Genomic DNA, 22355 nt, shown 5'->3' with positions numbered 1-22355 from the left:
CAGTGCCAAGGTCAGGTTGATGGAACCACTGCAAGTACTTTGTTATATTGTAGGGATCATTAGGCTTTTGCCATTTCTGCTTTGCTGAATTAAGCTAAGAAAAAGAATTGGCTAACATATACTGTACTTACTTTGTGTGTTTCCTTAACATATGTCTTATCAGCCCTGCCACAGCTGAGAGATTTCAAATTGCTTTATGACATACTTGGATTTCCTCCCGTTAATAATTCCCCCTTTCTCCCTCCCATGACTGGCAGGGCTCTTCAACACAGCAGTAAAGTGGGACAGCTAATTATCTAGCAATCCACCTTGCTGCATCACATTTGGCAACTTTTATCTGCACAGGACAGCTGCGTTCTCTGTGTTTGAAGTGAAATGTCAGTCTCCACTAATGCAACAAGACTTACATCACTAATGATGTCTCGACACTTTGAAGAAACAACTCAAAGCCTAATTAAAAATTCAGATTCATTCTCCTAAGCTTAACTATTTTAACTGCCCTTCCACCAGGACCTCACTATATCTTTTTGAAATGTTTCATGCAAAAAAGTCCAAGTGGAATAGGATGAAAAACTGCTGCAGTCTTGGGCTTTCATAGCGCCTTTAGAAAGATTGTTATGATTGGATGCAAACCAAGACGTAATCATGTAGAACAGATGAGATTTTACTCCACTGGCTTCCACTCCATAATTACTATAATGTATACTATTGAATACTTAGAAAAAACAGTAGTTCATAAACTATTTATCAGCATGTACTTTTTAATTTTTATTTTGTTCAGTCTCTCAAATGGCTTTCAAGCACAATAAACCACAACCGGAAGCCAACAGAAAAAAAAATACATAAAAGTAGATACCTGTTCTTCTAGTCTGTATTCAAGTGGATGCTTTAAAAAAATAAGTAGATATGAAATTAGAAAAGTTTAATTTGATAAATGTCCTTAATTTTGCAAACTAGAGATCTTGATTTAAGATCATGATTGATGGTTTACAGATTTTCCCATGGCACTAATCACCCTAGTATCTGAGCACCTTACAAAATAAAACCATTAATATCTGTAACACCTGTGAGAGGTAGAGAAATATTGTTATGCCCATTTTAAAGATGGGAAACAGAGGCACAGATTTGCCCAAGGTCACCCAGGAAGTTTATGGTTGAGCCAGAAACAGAACCTAGATCTAAGTTCTGAGTCCAATGTGTTATCTACAACACCAACCTTGGATACCTATCTCTTTTGTGAAGTTTGCTTTTGAGATTTATGGATGAAAAGTGCTAATTCTGGTTACTGGAATTATTAGTTTATTACAACTCTAAAAACAGCATCAGACTACAAACAGTGGTTATGTAATCTTCAAAATAAAGGTGACATTATATCCTCCCACACACAATCAAAAACTGACAGCATTCCACTTGTGTGTGTTAACCTGGCCTGTGTCCCACCCTGCTTTTACTGAAAAGCATTATATGGCTAAACATGCTACTAGTATAATAGTCTCCCAATCAAGCTGGAGGAGCCTATATACCATAGGTTTTTCTATTGTGCCCGTTACTACAGCATCTGAGCAAGTATTAAAACTGTTAATCAGAAACCAGAGCTCTGTAATTTAACAGATAGAAAAACTTAGTTGTTTTTGTCATTGGGAGTAGTCGACTGCCATTTTAGCAGTCAGGAAGGCATTTTTTTGCAACTGTTCTTCCATGTTTGGAGATGGTGGGCGGGGAAGAGAAAGGAAGAATTGTACTCTTCTAGCACAATAAGCATAAAGGATTGGGATGAGAAAGTTGACAAAATATTCTAGATCCTAAGGGCATATTGCTTGCTTCTGGGCCTACATGGCTTTGAAGTTATGTACATACTCAAAATTACAATAGATTTTCCTCTACCAAGCATTCACTAATCCTCTAAACACCCTGTGAGGTAGGTATTATATCTTCATTTTATAGTCAAGGAGTCTGAGTTAGAATGAATTACAATATTGACTTTTTCAATGGCATTGGGTAATTCAGGAGGTCACGGGTCCTGTGCCTGTTGAAAAATGGTCAAAATTTTCAGAAGAATTGTGTCCTGTTTTTCCAGTCAAAATTTCTGAAGTTTTTCAACCAGCAATCTACACTACAATTACAATGGAAGCAGGGAAACCAATCTGGGATTAGCCAAGTAACAGAACATAGTTAAGGGCCAGTGTTCTCAGTTCGAACTGGGTCAGGGCACAATCTCCAGCTTGGTTGTAATTTTAATGTAAAAGGGCCTGTAGTTTTTTAATGACTGCCAAGTGCCAACTGAACAGACAACTCAGGAGAATATACAAAATTTGCCCACTAACCTGTTCATTCAACAAAGTACCATCTTTTGTGGCTTGTGACATTAAGATAGTGTCCATTAAATGTATGGTCTATCAAATGATGCAAAGTAATATGTCCGCATTTTAAAATCACTTGGAGCACACACACAACTTAAATTGCCAGTTTAAGCATCAGGTGTTTTCAGAATACCCATCATTGCTAAAACATATTGTAATTGCTGCTCTACACCCACCTCCCCAGAACCCAGTAGCACCAGCCATATGAAAGAAGAAGAATTGCCAAAACAAAATTTCACAGTAAAATCAGAGGGATTTTGTCAACTTGAAGTCTAGCTACTGGTTTGGGGAGCGGTAGGTGAGTAAGTAAATTGTAATTTCAGGTACTATGCTTGCCCCAGAATCCCACTGTGGGTTTACAGGCACATTTCTTTGAAAAAGTTTTTCCTCTCCCTGGGCAAGCAACAGGGGAAACAGACTACACAGGTGAAACAATTTACAAAAGGTTAAATGTTGCCCCTCCTTTGTAAAGCACTTTGAGATCAACCAATGGACAGGGCTATAGAAGAGCTAGATATTACTACATCAACAGAGAATTAGCCCAGAGTGCTGTCAAAGGCATACGGTAAACATATTTCTACATAATACTTGTGATACAATATTCCACAAAGTATATTTGTAATGGGGGCACATATTTATTCAATAATAAATGTAAAACCGCTGTCCCACCTGCCCACGGAATGCTGCTCCTCACACAAGAAATCACACAGCCATGTTATCCTTACTTATAAACAATATTGCAAATAAAGATACTTGTGGTATATTCTATACATTCAAAGGCTAATTTGAAAGCAACACACTTACAGCAATAGACCTTTGTTTAAAGACATAAAACTTGGTAAAAAAAAAAAAAAAATCAGCTTCTGCACTGATGCCTGTCAGCTAACCGTCTACAAACAAGATTCAGTTGTACTAGTGCCAAGACAACTGTCAGAATGATGCTGTTGCAATAACTCTCGATCATCCTTACTATCCATGCAGAATCAGTATTATTCTTCCTATGCACAGATGCACGCATCCGATTCATTCCAGTAGGATTTTGCTGCTTTCAGAAAATAAACTATAAAAAGTAAATATGTTATATAACAGGATTTCAACACGAGACCATAAAAACAATGAGTCTTCCTATCAATATTCGAGATACATTTTCTTCATATTAGTGCTGTAATAACTGTATTAAGAGGAAGTAGATATAGCATCAAGGAGACAGATTTTGTTTATAATACTAGCCATGTCGCCAACCTTTTGACTTTTATATATACCCTCCCCTTTCATGGGCTTCTAAGGCTCAGTGCTCTCCCGGTTCCTCTCTTACCTCTCCAGATGCTCCTTTAATGTTTCCTCTGGAGGCTTCACCTCATCCTCCCTCCTTTTCTCTTTTGGTGGTCCCACCTTCAGTTTTCTCCTCTTCTGACTCTTTCCCAGATTCACATACACCAAATCAACCTCTCGCCTTCAGTCTATTTACGGATTTCCACCTGCCTCTCTGATACTGCAGCCTGACATTCATTGGATATTTCATTGCCACCTCAGACTCGATGCAGCCACTAAACTTATTGTTCCTTCAAAGCCCTCTTGCTCTCTACCTCCCAACTCCATCCTTCCCATCACCAAAGCTCATAACCTTGGCGTCACCACTGACGCCGCTCACGCTTTCTCCTTTCTTCACATTCAGGTTCTTGTCAAATCCTGCCATTTCTTTTTCTATGTACGCTCGCTCTCTCAAAAAATAAAAGTCCATCCCTCTCTCTCTCCATCCCACCTGGCCACAAACTACACCTGGCCTATTTATTTCATGCCTTAAGCATTGCAACCTTTAGCTCCTCTCAACTCCAGTCTACGCTGAACGCTGCTGCCCAAAATCATATCTAGGTGTCTACACTAGTTTCCCCTCTTTACTTTCCTGGCTCTCCACAACTCGTCCCTCATCTTCTCCTACATTCCCTATAACTCTCTTTACTCTGCCCAAGCATTAACCCTAGCCACTTCCTTTGTCTCCTTAACTCACTCCTGCTTTTGGGCCTTCTTCCATGTCACCCTCTATGCTTAGAGCAACCTCCCAATTAAGATACACAAAGCTCCCTCACTCTTTTTCCAAAACCCCATAAGAACGGCCATACTGAGTCAGACCAACAGTCCATCTAATCCAGTATCCTGTCTTCTGACAGTGGCCAGTGCCAGATGCTTCAGAGAGAGTGAAGAGAAGAAGGCAATTATCGAGTGATCTATCCCCATCATGCAGTCCCAGCTTCTGGCAATCAGAGGTGTAGGGGCATCCAGAGCATGGGGTTACTTCCCTGACCATTTTGGTTAAACCTCATTTGTTCCTGAACGCCTTCCAGTTATAAGGACCACCTGATCGCATTGTTATACTACATAGTGCAATACAGAACAATCTTTTGCCCACAGAGTGACAGCTGTTTAGAACATGGAACACGTTGACTGGCACAGCTCTCCTGCCATATAGCCCACTAACAGCACTACGTAAATACCAAAGATAATAATTCTGTATTAATTGCATGCAGCCCTTTTTGAGGACTAACTGCTTAAATTTAAAGAGTTGAAATGTTATAAAGATTTTTGTTCAACTGTAGGAAGAGATCATCAGAGAAGCTTCTAAAATCATGAGAAGTTTGTTTTCAACCAGTTTTTAATCTGAAACAGCTGTAGAAATGTACGGAGGAAGTGGGGAACGTTCAAATTAGCTTGATGGGACTTAAAACGGCCAAAATATTTTAAAGAATCTAGGGCTCATCCTGTGAACTATTGGCTTCACTGTATTAATTGCTTTTGGCCTCACACGATTCAAGTAACAATAAATGCATAGCATTTAGTGTTGTTATTTTGCATACCTATACACCGGCATCAAGCCTGCTTCCTAAGCCAACAGCCATGACCAGCTACAATTCTTGTGGAGGAACCTGGTTCATTTTATGCCTACCTACAACACGATGTGTCGTCGTTATGGAAGATAATTTTGAGCATATATGTTTTATGTGAGCTGCCTTTAAAAAAGAAAACCTAAAAACAAACCAAAGAAGACACGTGTTGAAGCTGCTAGCACTTGTCAAGAAGGTTGTGGGGGTTTTTTGCACTGGAGAAATAAGTTGAGAAATATGATCATACTCATTTAATTTCCATTAACCAGAAGCTCCACCATTTATATATATAATTTTCAGGGGGTAAATATGCCTGTAGCTCTCTAGACAGAAAAAGTGACTTCCTTAATGTTCTCTGTATTAATAATTTACTTCTATCTACCTTGTTAAGTGAAGTCATTTACATACATGTCTGATCATAAAGGACAAGGCAGCAGCTTGGTATTTTCCTGGACAAAGCCCCAGCCCTAGGAGGCCAGCCAACACAATGATGTTTCAAAGGTGGTAAAATGAAGCCAGTTTGGAGAAGATAAAGGGCCATTTGGGGAGGGACCCCTGCTGACTGCATAAAAGTGTCACCTCAATTTGTGAGGCTTTTAAAACTGCATTTGGTACTGCCCATACCTTGGATTGCAATGCATCTGGGATCTGATTTCACTTTTTGTGTGTGTGCATGTTGTAGTTGATTGTTGTAACGTAGCTATTAGCATCCTATGCAATTCCAGCCAGTGATTACAGAAATCACAGTAGTTTTACTATCATTAATATGCAACCACAAAGGCAAGGACACAAATAATTCCTAATCACCTCTCTCCTCCTTGAACTGAAAGAAATTACAATGTCAAGAAATGAGATGCAGGAAGATAATAAATTTGTCAAATTGCATATTCCCTTCAGAAAGAATGGTCTCCCTATCCCATCATCTCTGTGTGTAAATTCCACATATATAAAAAAAAACCTGTCCTTCCATGAAGGAACATTTTTTGATTTATTGACATCAGAAAGAAAGATATTCAGAGATGAAAAAACTAAAATTGTATATGGACCTGAAGGACCTTTGTCAAAACAAGTTAGTACTTAAATTCAACTTTAAATATTGCTATACTTAAAAAAGTCTAAAAATATCCACCTTCAATTACAGCTTGTATTATAAATAAACCTAAAGTTTACAATTCAAAACCTCTTTTTGAATCTTGTGAAATCAAAGTTCTAGTATTCTTAATTTAAGAGCTCAGAATATATATATATATATATACACACACACACACTCTGTTGGTCAGTTTTCAGGAATTGTATATAGTCATGAATATAAACAAAAAAACAGAAAAATTGCAAGGAGGAAGTGCTTCTTGAGTTTTAAAACAATAATCAAATCCACCTAAAGATTTATCTAGGATCAAGCTGCCCTCTGCCTCACAAAGGGTACAGGTCCCTGAAACTGAAGAGACAAAAGTATGCAAAATAGCCAGTTTCAAGACCCTCATAAAATACAAAGTATCCCTGCCCCACGAGGCAACAGCCTCGAACAGGGGAGTCATGTTTCAAGATTTTACAACGATGCACTAAACCACAACGATCCAGGGGATTATTGATCAGCAAATGGCACCAAAAAACAACCCCTACTGACCGGGGGCGGGAGGGTCTCTGTGTGTCAGGCAAAGCTGAATGGTGGGGGAAACTGTGGCCACCAAGAGCTAGCGTCCCCTCGCCGGGCTTGGGGGAGTGACTCCACAGCCACAGGGCTCTCACCGGCTCCCTGCAAATCGGGGCAGAAGTGAGGGGCTCGCGGTGGAGAAAGGCGACCGGGGGTTGGGGGGGACAAACGGGAGGGAAGTTTGCAAAGAAAAAAATGGAAAGAACAAACAGGAATGAAGCAGAGGAGCGAGAGGAAGAGGGTACGAAAAGTAGGAAAAGAGGAGCAAGATAGAAGAAAGAAAACCAGGAAGAAAGGATGAAGGGAGAGAGGAGCAGCGGCAGGAGAGAGCGAGCGAGCGCACCCTGGGGAAGAGAACGGGGGGCAGTGAAGGAAGGAAGGAGAAACGGGCAAGGGGAAGAGGAGGCGTGGAGTGGGAACAGTACCTGCATAGTGACGACCCCCAGCTCCTCTGTGGCAAGTTTCTTCATCTGAGTTGCTAAAACTTGCGCTTCATCCAAGATGGAAAACTCCGTCTCGGCCGCGCTGAGCCTCCAGAGAAGCGCCATGTAAACCAGCCAGAGGGGCCGCTGGAAAGCGCTGCCCCGACTCCAGGGGGAGAGGAAGCGGGGGTTCCGGCCGCCAGAGGAGCAGCGAGCCGGCCAGGCGGCCTCCTCCCGACCTGCCCCCCTCGCCATGCTGCCGCGAGCGCTTTGGAGAGACCCGCTGGGGGTGGAGGGGGACCCTCCCTCCCCGGACCGCAGCGCGCGGCCCCCCCGGAGCAAACTTTCCCGAACGCCTCCCAAACTTCTGGGCAGCCCCTCCCTGGGCTGGAGGGGTCCCACTAGGGCTCGGGCGCGGGGCTCGGGGGCGCGGCGGCGGCCCACCCTTCCATGCAGGGGGCGCTGGGGACGAGGAAGCCTGCCCCTGACGCTCCTCCCCGCAGGGCCAGTCACACCAAGCGGCGCCCGCGGCGCGCACCTAGCCCGCCCGCCCGCCTGCGCTCCAGCTCCGGGCGCACTGAGCCAGCTTCGGGATCGGCTCCGCTTCGCTACCGACTGAAAACAGCGGTGGCTGCGGAGAGAGGCAAACTGCGGAGCAGGAGGAGGAGCAGGAGCAGCCGGGCCGGGATCGGAGTCACCAAGGGGGAAAGGGAGGTGTCTGGTGCCACCAAGCTGCGTGCAGGCTCGGTGCACGCCTTAGTGGTGTGGTTGAAAAGGGGGGAGGGTAGTGGGGAGCCAAGGGGGCTTACAGACCCCTTCGCAGGCCTTCGACCCTTCTGCAACTTCCCAGCCAGGATTTGCCTCTTCTCTGCGAGTCTGGATCCTGCATTGTTGTTCGCTAAACCTACACCAGGCCCACCATATTTACCTGGCTGCGACCCCAAGGGATCTCACATTTACAGCCAGGCTGCCTTTTCCGAAGGGTCAAAACTGACGGTGGCCATGACACAACCTTTCGGCAAAAGCTTTCCTAGCTTTATGACAAACTTGCTGGGGCAAGACATTGTGTAGCTCAGGTCCCCTGTCTGAAAACAGAAATCATAATAAATGGTATTTTGACGGGTCATTTTGAGTCATTAATGTTTATAAAGGGCATTGAGATTCTCATGGAAGATGCTACAGAAGAACAAAATATTGTTCCTATCATTAATGGTATAGGTTTGACCTGTGAAACTCTCTCTCTTTCTAGGTGTGGACGAGTTTCACTATACTTTCTGTATACAAAACGGGGTTTGGGACAGATAATCTTCTAGGAAAATTAGGTTTCTATGTACGGACTGCAAGCAGCAGTACAGGGGGGGAAACAAATTCAAAACATTCATGTCACGTAATAGAGAATGAAGTACGGGCTCTCGGCAGCAGCACCGGAAAGTATGCTGTTTGTTTAATATTCTATGAGCATAGTCTTAAAATATCACCACACGTCTTAAAATTTCAGTGCGCAAGTATGTGTGACTCCGTCTCTTCTTGAAGCCCTGAGCAATAGAACACCCATTCCAATGTGGCACAGCATAACGCAGACTGGTGTCAAGCAATGGGTTTTAAGAAAATATTTATGATGCAACAGAGAAAAACAAGAATGCATGCGAAAGTCAGCAACACAAAATGACAGGTTTCCTCCTGGGAAATGCAGCATAAAGAAGAGAAAATATAACGGGCCAAAACCTCTGGCAAAATATCCCCTTTAACTTCTAAGCAATGAAGCACTCTGATGGGAACACAAACACTTTGAAAGTGATGCAGAGAAACCTCTTTAACCTCTTCTGTTCACATCCCGATCCACTTTAATAGAAACCACTGGAATCAGTGGATACCGATCCCTGTCACATGAGGTAACATTTTAATCCAGTTCTCCTGACTGGCATCAGTAAATAAAGATCAGCCTCTCCACCGCTCCTGCTGCTATACCTTTATTACACCACTTTTCTATCACATGTCAAGAAGAGGAACTATTATAAATAAGTGAGAGGCATAAATGTCCACATTGGAGATGTAAATTAGGAAGATAGAAACAGAGTAATTAACATACTGGATCAGACTGGTGGTCCATCTATTTAGTAGTATTCTTTCTCTGACCGTGACCCATACCACATAATCCTGAGGAAGGTGCAAGACACCCCAATTATGAAATAACCTACCCATACGGAAGTATCTTTCTAATCTCCATCAACTAACAGTTGGTTTATGTCCTGAAACTTAAAAAAAAAAAAAAATCCTGTCTACTGTAACTGAATATTCACCATATCCATTTAAATGGTTAATTTAAAAAAATCATACTAAGCTCTTGGTATCAGTGATATCTTGCAGCAATGATTTCCACAAGTTAATAATACATTATGTATAAAAAGTATTTCCTTTTATCAATTTTACGTTTTTTGTCTTTCATTTCTATTGAATATATCCTGTTTCCAGTACTATGAGAAGGGGCAAGTGGGATCTACCTTCTTTATAGTACTCATGTTCTTTATGGTATCTTCTCTGATTCATTGTTTTAAACTAAACAGATCCAGTGTTTTCAGTTTTTCTATATTTAAAGCCTTAACATGCCACTGATAATTTCCATCAACAATGTCTTTTTTGGTACAGATTCACCAGCAATAAACAGAGTATTACCTAGTGGCATTATTATAGTTTCAGTATTATTTTCTAATCCATTTCTTGTCCATCCTAACATTTAGTTTGCTTTTTAGACTAACTTTGCAAATTCAGCAGGAATTTCAACTGAGCATTCCACAGTGATGCCCAAGTCTTTTTTTTCTGAATGGTTATAGTTAGTTTAGAGCAGTGGTTCTCAAGCTTTTGTACTGGTGACCCCATTCACACAGCAAGCCTCGGAGTGCAACCCCCCTTATAAATAAAATTAAAAAAAGTTTTTATATATTTAACACCATTATAAATGCTGGATGCAAAGCGGGGTTTGAGGTGGAGGCTGGCAGCTCACAACCCCCCATGTAATAACCTCACGATCCCCTGAGGGGTTCCGACCCCCAGTTTGAGAACCCCTGGTTTAGAGCCCAGCAATGTATCCGAACAATGCAAATGTTTCCTTCCAATGTGCATCACATTGCATTTGTCAACACTGAAATTCACCTACCTTTGTTAGGTACCTCTGAAGTTCCTCACAATCTTCTCTAGAATTGATTAACCTAAATAACTTTATGTCTTTTGCTAATTTTGCCACTTACCTGCTCAGCTTGCTTTCCAGATCATTGATAAATAAATTAAACAACATCAGTTCCAATACAGAACCTTGAGACACCCCATTGTGAACCTGTTTCCATATTAATAATTGAGTAATTTCCCCAACTCTTTGTTTTCTGTCACATAGGCTCATCTTCAGACCCACTGATTGAAGATACTGTTGTGATGAGGGCCATATAACACAGATAGCCATACTGAAGTCACTGGGGTTCAGCATGAGCACAGAAATCTGGTTGTATGCACTTGCCTTTCATCCCATCACTACTTAATTTTTTTAACAACTTCTTGTAAGAGCTTTTGTAATAGGTTTTTTTAAAGTCCAAATAAATTATGTCAGCAGGTTCTCATTTATACACACAACCACTTCTAGTACATTAGAGAGATGATTTTCATTTTACAGAAGCTATGCTGATTTGTCCCTATCACATCATGTTCATTTATAATTCTCATTTTAATTATTGTTTCAACCAATTTTTCTGTTGAGGCCTTCTAGTCCAGCATAGATTCTGTAAAATAAAATCATGCCTGGCTAATCTACTAGAATTATAGTGCCCCTTATCTCCTTTCAAATACAAGTATGGTCCTCTGGTCCTCCAGTGCAGTAGCTGATTTTAATGAGAAATTGCAGATTTTTGTAAGCAGCAAAGCTACTTCATTCCTTCAGAACTCTTCCAGTCCTGATGCATTGTGGTCCTTTAATTTATCTATTTGTTCCAGTACCTTCTCTTTTGTCAGCCCAATCTATGATAGTGCCTTATCTTCATTGAAGAGGGGTAGATATCTCCCCAGCATCTTTTGTGTGAGGACTAAAGGAAAAAAACAACATTTACTTTTTCTGCAATGTCCTTACCCTCTTTAATTGCTTGTTACTTTTAAAACTATTTTTATTTGCTCTTCAAATTCCCTTTTAGCCTTTACATTTTACCTGCCACAGTTTGTGTTTCTTTCTATTGGCTTTAATAGCATTCAGATTTCATTTGCTGAAGAATCCCTGTTTGGCTCGAATAATTTTTTGAACCTTACCATTTAGCCTTGTTGTGTTTTTACTTGCCTTTCTGCTTCCTTTTCTGATTGCCTTCCTTCTCTGGCTCTGTGCTAGCATGCTTAAGTAGTGCACGTGTTCACTCTGAGGAGTTGAATTTCCTCACTTTGGACTTTCAGGGCTTTCCATTAGTTTCCTTTGAATCCCCCTTTCTAAAGTTTTGTGTCTTTTTGTGCTATTGTTGGGTATGATTTTTCCTCCAAGAATGTTGAACTTGATTATACTATAGTCACTTTTATTTAGCAACTCTACTATGATTACTTGAACTAAATGCTACGTGTTAGGACTAAGCAGAGAATAGCATCACCTCTTCTGTGCTCAGGAACTAAGTGTTCCAAGAAGCAGTCGTTTAACATGTCAGGAAATTGCTTCTCTAAACCTTGTTCTGTTGTAATGTTTGATCAGTTTCTGTGCAGGTCACCCATTGTTACTGTTTTATTTAGAGTTAGCTGCCTCTTTGATCTCCATCAGCATCCTTTTCCTGATCAAGAGAGCAGTTATATAACCCTGCTAGCATGTGGTTTGAAATCCATAGCCATACAGATCTTACTGTGTGGCCCTTTCCACTCAGAAATTGTATCTCAGAGTCTATGGAATCCTTTAGGTTCATAGATTCATAGAGTTTAAGACCAGAAGGAACCATTAGATCATCAAGTCTAAGCTCCTGTATATCACAGCCCATCACATTTCACCCAGTTACTCCAATTTTGATAGTACCTAAGCAGTCTTTTCTCTGTAGTTTATAGCAAGGAAAGGAAACAGAAAAAACTGGCCTGTGACTGTGTATTTGAGAACATTCTTTCCACAAATCAATTTATTACTAAACTATATTTTGAATCCAAAACCATCATTTTATATTATTTCTGAACATGTGGGTGGGATTCAGAGTAATTGTGTGGTGCCCAGCTGTACAATCATGGATTGACACAAGCTCCAAGTTAGCAACATATTTGCAGCATAGCCATAGTGGAAGTTTCCTTTTAAAAAAAAGTTTCCTTTAAAAATCAGCACCACATTCTACTTGCTCAAAGGTGCTTCAATGAAGACAACAAAATCAGTAGGCACCCATGAACCTTAGGGAGTCTTCAGATTACTCCCACCTCAGTTTTCAAATATCTAGGCTAGTGCAGAAAGAAACCCTGAAAAGCACAAATTAGGAATGCGGTAACATGCCAGATAAATGTTGGTTTGGCAACCTAAAGAAGGAGCAAGTTTCTAGAGTGATATTAAGGATGGAGGCAAGCTCAGGTGGACTTCCAAGTAATTGCAGACTATTAAGAAGCAGGTCAGTAAATTGTCTAGGTCAGTCCTTCTTCCTTTATTCCTTTCTTCTGCCTCTTATATCTCAGAGATAAACAATGATGAAATACTATAGCTTAGCCATGTTGTTTATGGGGTGAAATCTTGGACCCATTGAATCAAACACAGTCTTTAAGGAAATGCTCATTAACTTCACTCCACTACCTTCAATACCATAGTGAGCAGTGATTGCAAGGTGTTTCAAACCGGGAGGCTGGAGTATATTCTCCCACCATGGATCTATAAAGAAACAATAGGCTTGATTCCCAGAAGCCAGAACATTGACAACAGAAGAAGGATTTCAAATGTGATACCCATCTTCAAGAAGGCTAGTGACCCACCAGAAGTAGTGTTAAAAGCCAAAGGAGTTTGTGATTGGCTGGCAACCTTGGAGGGCAAGGTTTCTATAGAAAGCCAACTAGGATTATAATTTGAATTCTACTATATTTCCATTGGAAGCACTCAGTCTATTTTAATAAACAGTATAACTTCAAGTATTTAGTATTTTTGAGGGCATCAGAGACACATTCATTTCTTTGTATCTGGGGAAGGCAGCTGACAATCTGGCAAAACACATCTTCAGTAGTCAGTATGTAAATAGACACTGTACATATAAGTATAGTGACATAAATAACTCTTCTCTACAAGTATAGGCCTCAATTCAGGAAGGGCTCTCAAGCACATGCTGAACTTTATCAACCTAAATTTAAAGTGCATGCTTAAGTACTTTCCTGAATAGCAATGCTTTTCAGCATGGGCTTCAGTTCTTTCCTGAATCAAGGGCATCAGAATTATTAAACATTAAACATTTTCATGGTTGTAGCAGTTAAAGGTTAACTTTCAAAAAGTTAACCAGCTTTTCTGAGTCACATTTTTGTTCTGTTTAGTCCCCTCACAAATCTATTGGAAAACCTAATATGAGCTAACAAAATGGATGAGCAGCATGTATCTCTAATTTACATCCTGATTATTGAAGATGTGATTTGGGGGAAATTGACGGATAGGAAGTTGCAACTTAAAATTGCATTAGATTTCTTCTCTTCCTTTAAGTTCTTTCCATTGTTTTCAGTAGTTTCATGCTCTAAATCTTTTTGTCCACATAAGTACAATATTAAACATAAAAGCCAAAACTGCTTATCAGGGAATATCAAACTTCCTGAACTACAATGGACATTACTCACCAGGCCAAGAGGTCCCTAAGGAGAGAAAACATAGAGTAACAATAGTAATACAATATATATAATACAATGAAGTTTCTTTAGAGGAAAAAATATTCAGTGGAACTTGAAGGGTCAGTTTCCTTCATGGGCTACTCATAAAAATATAACAGCTGTGAAACTGAACCCCTGAATTAAAACTGGTTTAGAAAGCAATCAACTTCAAACACCTAGAAGATAATGAAGTGATAACAGTCAGCATGGATTTGTCAAGAACAAATCATGTCAAACCAACCTAATAGCTTTCTTTGACAGGGTAACAAGCCTTGTGGATAGGGAGGAAGTGGTAGATGTGGTATATCTTGACTTTACTAAGGCTTTTGATACTGTCTCACATGACTTTCTCATAAATAAACTAAGTAAATACAACCTACTATAAGTTGGGTGTATAACTGGTTGGAAAACCAGTTATCAGTGGTTCACGGTCAAGCTGGAAGGGCATATGGAGTGGGGTCTTGCTGGGATCAGTTCTGGGTCCAGTTCTGTTCAATATCTTCACCAATGATTTAGATCAGGTCTGCACAACTCGTAAAGTGGCGAGGGCCATATTATTCCAAAAAAAACAGCTGAGGGCCGAAACCCCCCGAGTACCGCCAACCCCCCCCCCCAGCACCACCCAGCCCCCCTGAAACACAACACCCCCCCAGCACCGCCCGCCCCATGGAAACAACCCCCTCAGCGCCGACAAAACACCCCGCCCCCGCGCCACCTGCCCCGCGGAAACAAACCCTCCCTTCCCCAGCGCCGCCCCACCGAAACAGCAGTATTGAAACTCGGTAATATGTTATAGCGGGCCCCTAAGGTAGTATAATTAAGGTAAAAGAAAAATGTCTTTTTGCTAGAAGTAGAATAAGATCTTCCCCACACTTTGTAATCAATTGCTCTGTTGAATGAATGAGGTGTGAATGAGGAAGGCGTGGAAGGCAGGCACCTCCAGACAGCTGCAACCCTTGGAGAGGGCAGGGTCGGCTCTAGGATTTTTGCCGCCCCAAGCAAAAAATTTTTTGGCTGCCTCCCCTTTCTTTTTCGTGCCCCCGGCCCCACCCCAACTCCACCCCTTCCGAACCCCTTCCCCAAATCCCCAGCACCACCTCCTCCCCCGGCGTGCTGCATTTCCCCCCCCCCATTGCTTCCTGCGGGCCCCCCGTGACCTCCCTCCCTAGCTCACCTCCGCTCCGCCTGCTTCCCCGGGCGTGCCGCCGCTCTGCTTCTCCCCCCTCCCTCTCAGGTGAGGGAGGGCGGAGAAGCGGAGCAGCGGCACGTTCAGGGGAGCAGGCGGTGCAGAGGGGAGCTAGGGTGGGGGGGCGCAGGAAGTAACAGGGAGGTAGAGGAACCGCTCCCTGCTCCAGCTCACCTCCGCTCCACCACTACCGCCTCCCCCGAGCGCCCACCGCTCGGCTTCTCCTCCCTCCCAGCCTTGCTGTGCGAAATAGCGGTTTCGCACGTGGCAAGCCTGGGAGGGAGGGGGGAGAAGTAGAGCGGCGGCGCATTCAGGGGAGCAGGCGGAGCGGAGGTGAGCTAGGGTGGGGGGGGGGCGCAGGAAGTAACGGGGGGGTAGAGGAACCACTCCCCACTCCAGCTCACCTCCGCCGCCTCCCCCGAGCACCCGCCGCTCGGCTTCTCCTCCCTCCCAGCCTTGCTGCGTGAAACAGCTGTTTCGCGCGCGCAAGCCTGGGGGGGGGGGGGGGGGGAGAAGCAGAGCGGTGGCGGCGCGCTCAGGGGAGCAGGCAGAGCGGAGGCGAGCTGGGGCGGCGAGGGCACTTTTTCCCCATGCCTTGGAGTCGGCACTATGATGGCCGGCGCCAGAATGCCGCCCCTAGAAATGTGCCGCCCCAAGCACCTGCTTGTTTTGCTGGTGCCTGGAGCCGGCCCTGGGAGAGGGGATGGGAGCCAGACCAGATCAGTAGAACAGGTCAGCCACCGACTCACCACTCGCCTCCTCAGCCTCCCTCCCCCGGCTCGCCTACTCACCCCCCGTCACTGCCTGCTCGCTCGCCTCCTCAGCCCCCCACCCCTCCGGCTCGCCGGCTCACCTGCCCCCCCGCCACTGCCTGCCCGCTCACTCATCTCCTCAGCCCCCCACTTCCCCTGGCTCGCCTACTTACCCCCCGCCACTGCCCGCCCACTCGCCTCCTCAGTCCCCCCTCCCCCGCCACCGGCTCACCTGCCCCCCCGCCACAGCCCGCCCACTCGCCTCCTGAGCCCTCCACCCGCCCGGCTCACCTACTCATTCCCCGCCACTGCCCGCCTGCTTGCCTACTCAGCCCCCCTCCCTCACCCGCCGCTTGCCTACCCCCCCCCCCCCGCGGGCCGCACAGTGAGCCCACGTGGGCTGCATGCGGCCCCCGGGCCGCATGTTGTGCAGGCCTGATTTAGATAATGGCATAGAGAGTGCACTTATAAACTTTGCAGATGATACCAAGCTGGGAGGGGATGCAAGTCTTTGGAGGATAGGATTAAAATTCAAAATGATCTGGACAAACTGGAGAAATGTTCTGAAGTAAATAGGATGAAATTAAATAAGGACACATACAAAGTACTCCACATAGGAAGGAACAATCAGTTGCACATATACAAAATGGGAAATGACTGCCTAGGAAGGAGTACTGCGGAAAGGGATCTGAGGGACATAGTGGATAACAAACTAAATATGAGTCAACAGTGTAAGACTGTTGCAAAAAAAAGCAAACATCATTCTGGGATGTGTTAGCAGGAGTGTTGTAAGCAAGACACGAGCAGTAATTCTTCCGCTCTACTCCATGCTGATTAGGTCTCTACTGGAGTATTGTGTCCAGTTCTGGGCGCCACATTTCAGGAAGGACGTGGACAAACTGGAGACTGTTCAGAGAAGAGCAACAAAAATGATTAGAGGTCTAGAAAACATGAGCTATGAGGGAAGATAGAAAAAATTGCGTTTAGTCTGGAGAAGAGAAGACTGAGAGGGGAAATTATAACAGTTTGCATATACATAAAATATTGTTGCAAGGAGGAGGGAGAAAAATTATTCTCCTTAACCTCTGAGGCTAGGACAAGAAGCAATGGGCTTAAATTGCAGCAACAACAGTTTACATTGGACATTAGGAAAAACTTCCTAACTGTCAGGGTAGTTAAGCACTAGAATAAATTGCCTAGGGAGGTTGTGGAATCTCCATAATTGGAGCTTTTTAAGAACAGGTTAGACAAACACCTGTCAGGGATGGTCTAGATAATACTTTGTCCTACCATGAGTTCAGGGGATTGGACTAGTCTAGAGGTCTCTTCCAGGCCTACAACTGTATAAAGGCATTCAAGACATTGGGCTAAATGGTTGCCCTAGACTCAATGGGAGGATGAACATTAGCATTAACTTCAGTGCGAAAAGGATTTAGTCCATTAATTTTACCATCATATTGTATGTTTGCTTTATTTTGAAATACAACAGTCCTTGCAAAATAACCTATGTCTAGACTGATGTACACTCTTTATGTATATGGTGGTGTCTGAATACACAAATTGGTAGTGTGACAGGAGCCTGTAAACTTGTGCGCCACAACAAGACTCAGGTTCAAACTCAGCGCTCACTCGGTAATACAGCACTAAGGCCCACGCTGCACTGTTAGAGGTTCCAGCCTCTGAATGATGTTAGGTCTTCTTGCCATTTCTGGTGGGCATACATCAGGACCTGCCTCAGAGACATACAACCAGGGTGCTAAAAATTAGACGATAACATTTGACTGTTTTCTTCCTTTTTTTAAAAACAGTGAACGAACAACAATCAATTTCCTTTCTGAGATTCAAAGATCTAGTATAATAAAACCATGTATGAAATATTAATACATTGGGCCAAACTGTTCACTCATTCACACACAGCTGTAGTTACTCTGGATTTACCCTGATGTAACCAAAAGCAGAATTTTGCATATCTTGTCAATATACAAGATATAAAATAAACAAATAAAACCTTGCAAAAGATTCTAATGCATTTTACAAAGATGGGTATTATGTTCAGCTAAACAGCCTCCTTTACATTCCTATTTCCATGTCTTCACAGCTTTCTGGACCAAAAATCTAACTAACCAAAAATAGAGAATACCAAATCCAAACACTCTTTCTTTAAGTATTTGGAAATCTACATATTTTCTAATAAACTAACATGAACAAAAGAAGCGGGCCCTGGATGATTTGGAAAATAGGTATTATGTTTCTGCGATTCTCACCACTAGGTCTCTGGTGGCCCAAAGCTGCCTACAGGGGATTAACAAAGGCTCGTGTGCTTTTGGCACCTTTTTAGTAACAGAAATCTGGAAGCAAAAATCAGACTATTTTTTAAAGAAAAATAATTTGAACTGTTTTCTATTTTGTCAAACTGAAAAGTTTGCAACAACCTCCTGGCAGGGTTTCCACAGAGGTTCCTGATCTTGCAAGCCTTACTCAGGCAAAATTCCCATTGATGTAAATGGGAGTTTTCCCTCAGTAATGACTGCAGGATCAGGTTGAGTAGGCAGAAACCTGAGGTCCTTGCACAACTGAAACACCCATTGAAATCAATGTGTTTTGGGTGCACTAGGAATACAGGATGCCCCCAACCCTGTGGGGGGTGGGAATGTGTTCAGAGCATTAAACTATCTCATTCAAATGATATGTCTCCATCATAGTCACTGGAATCACTGGTATTCAGTTCTTGTATAATCCATGTTGTCCAGGAATAGAGGTTCCTAATTCTTCACTGATTTCCTGAAACTCAGGATAAATGATGGTGGCTAGAGTTTCATAAAGAACTAAAAAGATTGCAATGTCTTCCAATTTATTTCATCTTAATATTCACTTAGCAAGACACCATCTAAAAGCTCAGGGCTTTCTTTGGGAGAACAAGTGACTTCTGTGTCCAGACTGAGATATTACATAACTCTGTGTTTTAACTCATATAGCTAACTTTTATTAAAATACACTTCACCATCAGGAATACTTCACTTCGTTCAAACTTCCCACTTGGAGCATCATTCCTGAGGATGTACTGTAACACAAGAGCTTTCAAAGGGCTATTGTTGGGACTGGTATTTGGGGCCAGTTCCTCAGCTGGTGTAAATTGGCATAATACCTACCTTTCAAAAGATTGTAAGGCATTTGACAAAGCTGGATATTACATTCCGCTAAATACCCTGCTTCACAGTCTCATTTCCACATTGACACTGATTTACACCAGCTGAGGAAATGGTCCTTTATGTTCATACTAATTCTAACCTGAGATCTCAGTTCTGTTTTAGTCTAAATATGTCAAAGGTTGTATATAAATAAAATCTGTGGAGGTGGATTTTGGGTTTATATATCTATTACACACCAAAAAGAACTACATTAAGGTCACCCCGCTGGCTCCGAGTTCCAGTCTCCTTGCCCAATCAGTCTGTCTGCTCTCCCCCCCACTGGCTCCCATTCGTCTTCTCTAAGCAATCCCATTCTCCTCACTCCAACTCCCCATCAGTTTCTCTTTACCTCCTCCAATCCCATTCTCACTGGACTCCTTATCCCCATCCTCTGCCTCCCCTGGGCTGCTTCCCTTCCGTTCCCCCCCACATATGAATCTAACAGATTCAAGAAGAGGGTCATTGACGGCACTGGAGAGACAGACTCCCTGTTCTCAGTTCCAGTGCCTGAACCTAACTTGTCACAGAGCAGCTGAAGCAGCCATTACAAGGAAAATCCTTCTGAGTCCCCAAAACCTTGGGCTGAAGCACACTCAGTCACTGTGTAAGGAACGGCACGTGCACAGGCTGGTCACACACAGGAGCTGTGAGAGGCTGGAGCATGGTCAATCACACTATGTGGGGATGACACACAACAGTCTGGTCAGCACTAGGAGCTGTGAGAGGCTTGAGCATGCTCAGTGAGGATGGAATCTTTTATAATTTTAGCTGATAAGCTCTAGCTGGTCTCCACAGAACATGCACAAAGCGCAATCTTTTAAAGTTTATAACTTGGCCAGATTTGAGTGGATTTTTCCACAGAGATGACAAAGGCCATGCCCCTGCCAAATGTCATGTCGCTGTTCCAAGGCCTGGGGTACTTTTCTTTTCTCAAATAAATTTTTAACATGAGCAAGACATTCTTGGAAATAGCTGAACCGTTAGCTGGAATTAAACAATGAGCCTGAGGCAGATTCCCAGAATGCAGAAATTTAGCCCAAACAGTTAAAGTTTGGCCAAGTTATAAGCAATTGAAGATAGACTTTTATAATGAGAAGTGTCAGACAATCTGAACTATAGGCGGAATTACTAGCTTCACCTATATGTTCCTCAGGCTTTTTGTTTGATTTTGTTTTTGTTCTTCTTCCCTCTTTTATCTTCTTGTTGGTGTTATGGGTTTCTCACCAACATCTCACCATGGGAACAGAGAGCATTAATGAAAGCATGTGTAATAGGGAAAACTGGACCACCGTGAAAGATCTTAATGGTGGCAAAAAGGAGGTGTAGGGTTTTGGGTAGAGGTGGGATTGGGAAGGGACAAATGTATAGCTAATGAATGCATTGGCCTACCTTCCACTGAAAAAGGCATAGGGGAACAGCTACTACTGCCAGTCTCTGCCCCAGAAAGCCTCTGAGCAAATCTTATTCTTTCATACTTTGCACAGGGGTAGAAGGTTTGCCCCATAGATTTTAAGCCCAATATTATGTTATTTTTATTTTATGTTATTATTATCTAGTGCCATAGGCGTACACAGTGTTTTATAAACACAGACTGTCAAGTTCTTTGTCTCAGAGAACTTACATTCTAATTGGGCAAAGCATCAAGCAACTCTTGGGAACAGAGTGGTGTGGTAGTGGCAGCAGGCTGCAGGAGGGGTGATAGGCACTAGAAGGCTAAGTGAAAGCATACATACAACATTTAAACCTCTTAGCTCCAACACATAAACAAATCTTGAGAAGAGTGGGAATCAAGTACTATGAGATCTGCACAGTAAGAGCTTAATCGCTAAAAGGTTTTGCCATTCCCTGTGAATCATAGATGCAGCCACAAGGGAGATAACTTGCTCTCTAAGTACCTAGCAGTGTTTGTATCATTCTGGATCTTTCATACCAATTCAACATGGCCTCATTTTCTTTCCCTTTATGCATCTCTACCAGGAAGCTAGTTCCCAAAATAATGGTTTAAGTTACCAGTCCAAATGATGGAGTGTCAGTCACTGCATTAGCAGTGGTTATTTTTACCATACTGTATTCTCAGTTTCTCTCTATCAGCTATGGGACTAAAAATGGTCACCAAAATCTACTAGTTTTCCCTTTTAATACTCCATCTCCCTGCCCCTAAGGAATAATCCTCTCCAACAAGCAATGCCATAATTTTTCCAACAGATGCATCTATTGGTTTCCTCAATGTCAGAATTGCCGGGCGGGCGGCTGAGACAGGAACAAAGGCAGAGGCAGGCTGGAACAGGGCCTGGCTAGCATGGATACTGGCACAGGCTAGAGCAGGAGCAGTCTATTGACACTACTGGCAAGATGAGCGAATATTCCTAGCTAGGTAGTGACATTGAGCAGACTAGAGAGACTGCTTCCCTTAGGAGCCCGTATACCTGTCTTGGGATCACCTGGGTGGATCCTTGCCTATAGATTGGCTGAATCTTGGTTGAATGAGGTAAGGCCAATCAGAAAACCTGCAGGTAATTGCCTTTAACGGCTCACCACACTGTCTAAGTCAGGAATGACTCATCAGGCTTAAGCAGACTCAGAGGTAACTGAATATACTCAACAGGTCATTCTTTAGCAAACAGAGAAGTCTCTTTAGCATCTTCTCTCCCTTCCAGGAGTCAACACTTTCCAACTCTGATGGCTGAGAAACCATCAGTCTCTAACGTCAATGAGGCTCAAATGTTGATCTCCATTTTGTGAGCCCTTTGACCCTGCCCCTCAGAATACATTATCTGAGTCATTTGCTACATGGGAAAACCTCATTTCTCCAAATGTTATGGGGGACATGAACACAATTTTAGAGAACCAGGGTCTTGCAGTGTATTTGTGTCATGACAGTCTTTTGGATAAACAATAATTCTGAATAAGCAATATTTAGATACACAAAACATAACTATGTATGGAAATTAAATTTGTAGGAAGTCAGGTACAAAGCTGTTTTTCCCTGCAGAATCCTACAGGGAGGAATTTGCAAGATCCTGTAGAAATCACCATAATTATGCTGAATTGCTGTTCTGAACGATTTTGAAACCTGCAAATACATTAACATTTCTTTCATC

The 22355-nt window shown here is 42.9% G+C and overlaps 1 protein-coding gene across 1 annotated transcript in view; it reads right to left on the bottom strand.

Moving 5' to 3' along the window:
* The window catches only part of CACHD1 (cache domain containing 1), a 194650-nt gene extending 187080 nt beyond the window's left edge, over positions 1 to 7570 (bottom strand). Inside the window, exon 1 of the mRNA XM_065409688.1 lies at positions 7319 to 7570. Coding sequence (XP_065265760.1) covers positions 7319 to 7570 — 252 coding nt within the window. The remainder of the gene's footprint in view (positions 1 to 7318) is intronic.
* Between the last annotated feature and the right edge of the window lie 14785 nt (positions 7571 to 22355).

The sequence above is a fragment of the Emys orbicularis genome, chromosome 8, assembly GCF_028017835.1.
Source record: "Emys orbicularis isolate rEmyOrb1 chromosome 8, rEmyOrb1.hap1, whole genome shotgun sequence".
Lineage (NCBI taxonomy): Eukaryota > Metazoa > Chordata > Testudines > Emydidae > Emys > Emys orbicularis.
Note: the sequence above shows the minus strand (reverse complement) of the source record. Positions and strands in the feature narration are given on the sequence as shown.